The sequence below is a fragment of the Aspergillus piperis genome (genome assembly GCF_003184755.1).
Source record: "Aspergillus piperis CBS 112811 unplaced genomic scaffold BO85scaffold_46, whole genome shotgun sequence".
NCBI classification, from domain to species: domain Eukaryota; kingdom Fungi; phylum Ascomycota; class Eurotiomycetes; order Eurotiales; family Aspergillaceae; genus Aspergillus; species Aspergillus piperis.
Genome location: NW_020291636.1, coordinates 32,118 through 38,427, shown reverse-complemented (window position 1 = coordinate 38,427; position 6,310 = coordinate 32,118). Strand labels below are relative to the sequence as shown.

Genomic DNA, 6,310 nt, shown 5'->3' with positions numbered 1-6,310 from the left:
AAATATGCAGATGCTCGTCTATTTTTCGAAGGCTTCCTCGTGTTTTCCTGGCCGTGGCTCTGATATCAAATGTGGGGTGTTCAGACCAAACGGATGTAGTCGACAAGAGAAGCTTTCGTCCAACGCATAGGCATCACCCGGCCACCGTCTATGATTACACGATATTCAAATGATTTCTCCGTACTAAAGCTCTCCTCTGTCTGCCGGTTCCGTGAAAGCCCGTAATCCTGGATAACACCGCTGGGCTTGGTCCTGAGCTCGTCTATGATGATGATGTGGAACACGACCAGGATGCAACAGATCCTTAAGAACTGGTATTCCCCGTTTCCTAGTGAGTAATCTCGAGTACAAATTGTACACCCACAGAAACACTTTGATTTCACAATGATGCATTTATCCTCAAAGCTGGTCGTGGCTACATCACTATATCTGCGGAAGAAGAGTTTGAAGTCCTGCACCTTGCATTCGAAATGGACAACGTCTTCGAGCAATGTGACCACCAAAGGCCATACCATGGCGGTTTATCACCAGCAATATTGTCTTGTAAGCTTTCTTACCCGCGGTTCGAAGTTGCGATCTCAACTGATTCTTCCTGTAGTCTCTTCGATAATATCAACGGTCGGTTGCTCGTCCCACCTAGGTTCAACGTCTCAACGTTCTGCTGTGCGCATCCCCTTCGTCAGCCACCGCATTCGTCCCGGCAACATGGATAGAGAGCAACATTGCATGCGAATACGGCAGATCCGTCGCCGAGGCCATCTCGTGTGACTGCAAGTTTGAAGGACTAGCAATGGCCTGGCTCCCACCTCACGACAGTGAGGAAGAGTTGGCCGAGGAATCCAATACCGTAGGCGACCGGCCCAACGGTACTTGGATTTACTACGCGAATAGCGAGTGCATCTATCCCTATGGATGGAATTGAGGTGGTGGAGTTTGGGGACTGGCCGACGGCATTGGTACACATGAGTGTCCAATGGCACCCCCTTCACTGCATCCTTTACTGGCGCAAGCAGTTCCGCACGCAATTCAACGGGAAAGTTGTGGAGCCTCAATCGGACACGGAGCATCATAACATGCATTGCGGAGAGATCTTCTTATCGCCATGATCAGGGACCAAAATGGGGGTGGCGCTTGTGACCAACAGCGAGTAGGAGTGGACGCTCATACCCTTGAGTATCGGGGTGGTAAAGCGGGGGGTTTGTTACGGCGCATACGTTCTCCGTACACCGGCGGATGCCCGACATTCCTATGTACATAGTAAAGACAGGGACGGGGCTGCGCACGGTCCCTAGGATCGATATCTATTGTCGGACATGAATTGAACTGACTTTCTAGGAGGGATGGTCCATTCAAGAGTGTTCATCTCATCAGACTTCCTCTTCTGTGTTGCTGGCCACCAATTGGCTTGGTTGCCTGTTACTTATCCGAATAGTCCCGGTCAATGCTTAGTGCCCATGGCTAGCTGGTCCTATCAGCGTGTGGAGTGCGACAGAGGCAAATATGGGTTGATTCTGTGTATCCTGTCTGGACCATCTACGGTCGTTAACAATACCACTGCATCATGCACGACAACACGTCGAGCTTTTTGAAGGGTTGGGCAAATAACCGGGTCTGGCCAAGTTCTTCCAACTGTTGTGTCTCAGTTTCTATCAATGGAATCGGCCACCTCACATTGTAGCTCTCTGCCAACCATCATCAGGACTCACGATCAAATTTGGAGGAAACAGTTGACCGGGTCAGGAGCTTCTTCTTGTAAGTTAGGTCCGTCCGAACCAGCTTGCTTTACCTTCGCCGCTGCTGATTCATCTTTCAGCAATGGCTATTTAATTACTGTTTATTGTGAAACTCCCAGAGGCTCTCACTCCCTTCACCCCTGTACGAAACTCATTCACCCTCCGACCGCATATAAATAAAGACCTGTGCCAAGGTGCCTCTCGGATTATATTCAGCAGCTCCCTCACACTTCTATTTGTGATCCGTGTCGTTTCACCCGCATCTAACTTTACATTCCGTGACTCGAGAGCTACCTGCTTACTGAAAAGCTTAACCATAGCCTCGGTATCGAGCATCAGCTTCAATTCACGCGCCCCTGGTCTAGCTTTGCGGACTATTTCGGGGAGCAGTCCCGGGAGCTACCGTGCTTTATTAGGTTGGATGATCAATCTATGGTACCGGTGAACTCGTCGATGAGAGTGCATTGATGTACCTACAATGATTTCAACAACGGTGTCCGGAGATGGAGCAGGTCCAGCGGAGCGGCGACTATCTCAACACTTACCCCCGGGAGGATCCATACGCGGTGCAGATCGCCATGGACGCCCTCTTCCACCCTGCCCACTGCCCCCTGGTGCTACCTCCTGGCGCTGCGTCGGTATTGGTTCGCAAGGGAGACCAGTCGGCATGTCTGCCCGCGTGCTACCGTGATAAATCCCGTGCAGCATTGTTTGGATTCTCCGGACGCAGTGGTGTTTGTTGATGGCGTTGCCAATAAAAGTCCTTACTACCAAAAGAGACGGATAGTCGGATGCCGGGGTTCGTAAGTGCCTGTTTTTAGAGTTCAACGGATGGATCACGATTAGGAGGATTCATGGATCAATGCTCCTAAAGGCTGGTCATACAGATACAACATAGTAATGCACTGGCGATGGCTCATCATATGTGCTGCCGCACTATTAGGACATAGAGAGCTAATATTCAGCAATCAACTTAACATTACACTTTAGAACCTCATAGTCATACTTAAACAAGCCATTTCAGAGACTATTTAGTGTTGCCGGGGAGCAATATCACATTTAATTACAATCTATATTCTGAAACTGAGGCTCTTCAGTCGCTGACGCATGACAAGTTGAAGGATGAATAGATTTGGGGAAAGGCTAGCCAGAGTAAGTCTTGTGGAAGTATACCACTATCTCAACAATATGGAATAGAGGGTTTACTAAGGCATGGTCGCTGAAGGCTCATGCTTATAGTGACATCAATAGCCCGAGGAAAACCAAAATATCCTCCACTGTCCAGACCATTAAACATATTCCTCAGTTGGAGTCTTCTCCTCCTTTCCGCGTTCCCAGCAGCAGATTTGCCGCCCACCGGACCCGTAGTTGCCCACTCGGACATTCCTTCTCAAACACACGGTCCCAGTCAGCCAGCAAGACATGCGCAGTGTCGGGAGCGAGCGTGTGTTGTGGTGGCAAGCATGTGTTCAAGAACTTAAGAAGCCACTGCTTGTCGGCGTCGAACTCCCACCCTTCTGCCTCATCATCGCTGCCGGTATAATATCTGACTTGCTTGTCCCTGCCTGCGACCGCACTGTACTTCTCGGGCTGCAGACCAGCGGGAAAGTACTTCACAAACTGCGCGTAGTAGGGCATCTTGCCATCATCGGTGGGGTTGATGTACACCCGGACAGGATCCTCGAACAATTCCTCTGGCGCTGGAACTGAGTCTACCTGCCCTTCACCAGATCCCAGACGCTGCATCAGACCGTACAACATTGCTGCCTGGTTTGATTCAGCATCCTGCTGTAGCGGCTGCAGGAGCACCTTTGCAAAGATCGACGCAAACACATCATGAAAGTGTGAAGACTGTTTGGGGAACGTAGGAAGCCAATAGCTAAAGATTGCCATTGTTCCGCCCGGTCGAAGCATCTTTCCAATAGAGATGACCAGTTTATATGGGTCCATAAAATGTGCTGCAGTCGCACAGATCGCCATGTCAGCCTGGCGTTCACCGACCTGATGGTACGCTTCTTCACCCACAGCCTGGCTGTACTCGAAAGTAGGATGCAGGCCATGTTGCTCCGCCCAATTAGGGAGAAATATTTTCGCCTGGGACTGGTTGCCTGGACTGGGATCGGAGACATGGATGATTTGGAAGTCGGTCATGAAGTTCGTGGTGGCTATGCCCGAGCCGGCACCGATGTCAACCAGGCGCTCCCAGCCGCCGGGATGAAGGCGTCGATAGTCATAGATAAGTGAAGTTAGAGATTGTGGGTACTGGGGACGACCTTGATGATAGTCCTCCCAATCCATGGTAGCAAAGGTGGTTTTGGTGATGGGGTCGACGGTTGTCATATTGTCGGTCTGAGTGGTATTTGGACTGCTGAATGATTGAATGAAAAAACTGATTTGCCTCTGGATAGCTTCATCGTGAATTTATAGAGCATGTAGCTGTCAGGTCTATAGTACACTCTGCTGATAAATAACGGAAGCTCTGGATCGAGGCCCTCGCGAGTGCTCGGAGTTATTTTTCGGAGCAAATCTGGGAATAAGAACCCTGAAGTAGTGGAATGTTGAGTATAGAACAGGCATATGGCGAAAATAAATGGCCTACCAAGATGTGCTACTACCGATTGAGGTAATGGATGAACAAACCCCTTAATTGCGCTCTGTCAAATAAGGTTTTGATCGTCCAATACCAAGAGGTGCCTGCAGAGAGATGGAGATGATCATTGCCTTTTTCCCGCTGTGATCATCAGAGCTGAGTTTCTTGACTGCGCCCCCGTTAGCCAATATTGGCCTCTATCTAGTATCTACTCCGCCTGGACGCCTTCTTTATTAATGTCGGAGGCCTATTAGCGGAGGAAATAGTTGTCAAGATCTCCTCTATTGCTTTTTCCTGGCTTCTGATAGATTAACTGACAGCTCAATCACGTACAGATATGTGTGATGATGCACCGTTGGGGATTAGTGGTCGATGTATGACTTCGGTTATAAAAAGGGTGGCCAGGCGAAGTCATGCCTTCATACGTGATTTGATATGGAATTACATAATAATGTCTCCCTTTATGCCGATAATATTAACCTTGGGTCTGACACGCAGCGGGGTAAGAAGTTTATATACACCAGAGCAACATCAACACAACAACAGAATTCATACTAGCTTGACGACAGACAATTCCAGCTCTATAGTTACTGTAATATGGGAAGGCGTGATATCATGCGATAATAGCTTTAAGTGTGCTATCGGCACGGTCAACAAGAGGATCGTCCATTTAATTGTGTCGCTGTCGGTAGTGGACGACCATACCAAAACATATGAGTAGTAGAGTTCATGGTTCTGCAGAGCTAACAATTTCCACAGCCACTTATAGAATTAAGTGCAAGATGACACAGTTGTAATTTGCTGGCTTACTAGTACCGCCCGATATCTTGTGAACCAAAGTAAGACAGTCCCCTGACCAGCATCTATCAGGGTATTAAAATTACTGAGTTGAACCATGCAGTAAACACGTAACGAAGAGCAAGCGCAAAACCCAGAACCTGTGTTAGACCATGTGTTCCACTTTCTCGTCGGCCAAGCCTACTGTTTGACAGCAAACAACTACTGGTTGGTCCATATTATAGTCTGGTATAGTCAACTACACTGACCCATGCTCGAAGGACTGCCTACCCCGCTCCTGGGTCTCAAGTGTTTAGCTCCCCAATCAACAGAGATGTTAAAGAGTCAGACACCGCCAAAGGCCGATCACAGCACAAAATAGACTGAAGGAAACGAGGATGCCGATTGCGAGCGCTTGATCCTCGGCGGTCGGGGCGCTGGCATGCATGGGGATGCGCGGCACAGTGAGCAACGTCCCGATACCGATTGCTCGGTGCAGCGGTGCAGCGGTGCCACATTGCGAAGAGTCCCACACCAACCCTCAGAAAGACCCAGCCACCCCGGATCTCCCACCGGTAAGTGCGGATTTAGTCCAGCGCTCAGGCAGAAATACCCGTGAAAGCCAGGAGCACGCAGCAGAAGTGGAGCATTGAGATCGCCGACCGTAGTGGGGTCTCTAGATAGACAGACTGGAAGAAAAGGGCCCGTACATCAGAAGAATGTACAGTGTGACACCGTGAATGAAGCTTCCAATGAGTGCCATCTGGGCAGTACGCTAGCGGAAGATATGGTATGGGAACACAGAAGATTGTGGCCTGGACTCATAGATAGCGAAGGCAACGAGGACCACGGGTACATATTCTCGGCCCAGCTCAGGGGCAAAGCGAAAACAGTGCAGCTAACCGCAAAGACAATGATCCCTACCCAATCAAGTAATGCCAATTGCGTGCGGAAGGATTCCCTAACGAATAGACTTGAGACGCACGAAGAAATAGTCCAACACCACTACAATTGCTATCACTGGCAAATTGATCCATCCAATCTACCGCCGTCCATCCTACTCGCTGGACAGTGCCCCAAGGGTGGGCCCCAGAATGATCCCAGGAGCCACGGGTAGAGAAATAAGACCAATATAGGTAGCACGCTCCTGCAGCGTGATTATGCCCGCCGCAATGACCTCACTTACCACGTCTAGGCCTCCACCGCCGAT

At 49.6% G+C, this 6,310-nt stretch overlaps 3 protein-coding genes across 3 annotated transcripts; 2 read left to right on the top strand and 1 right to left on the bottom strand.

Moving 5' to 3' along the window:
* Nucleotides 1-64: 64 nt before the first annotated feature.
* On the top strand, nucleotides 65-922 carry BO85DRAFT_473264 (uncharacterized protein; the record flags this gene model as incomplete). Its single annotated transcript, XM_025662612.1, has 3 exons — nucleotides 65-543; nucleotides 599-745; nucleotides 783-922. Exons 1-3 carry the CDS (start codon nucleotides 471-473, stop codon nucleotides 920-922), a joined length of 360 nt encoding a protein of 119 aa, XP_025509564.1. The 5' UTR covers nucleotides 65-470.
* Nucleotides 923-1,223: 301 nt separating this feature from the next.
* BO85DRAFT_242945 (uncharacterized protein) lies at nucleotides 1,224-1,680 on the top strand. Its single transcript, XM_025654855.1, has one exon. The coding sequence runs from the start codon at nucleotides 1,341-1,343 to the stop codon at nucleotides 1,587-1,589; it is 249 nt and encodes an 82-aa protein (XP_025509563.1). The 5' UTR covers nucleotides 1,224-1,340; the 3' UTR covers nucleotides 1,590-1,680.
* A 1,052-nt stretch (nucleotides 1,681-2,732) lies between these two features.
* Nucleotides 2,733-4,296, bottom strand: BO85DRAFT_454665 (class I SAM-dependent methyltransferase). Its single transcript, XM_025661339.1, has one exon. It carries the CDS (start codon nucleotides 4,071-4,073, stop codon nucleotides 3,036-3,038), a length of 1,038 nt encoding a protein of 345 aa, XP_025509562.1. The 5' UTR covers nucleotides 4,074-4,296; the 3' UTR covers nucleotides 2,733-3,035.
* Between the last annotated feature and the right edge of the window lie 2,014 nt (nucleotides 4,297-6,310).

Bases quoted from the DNA above. Each gene is read 5' to 3' on its own strand.
- BO85DRAFT_454665 (XM_025661339.1), bottom strand. From the start codon at position 4,073: ATGACAACCGTCGACCCCATCACCAAAACCACCTTTGCTACCATGGAT.
- BO85DRAFT_242945 (XM_025654855.1), top strand. From the start codon at position 1,341: ATGGTCCATTCAAGAGTGTTCATCTCATCAGACTTCCTCTTCTGTGTT.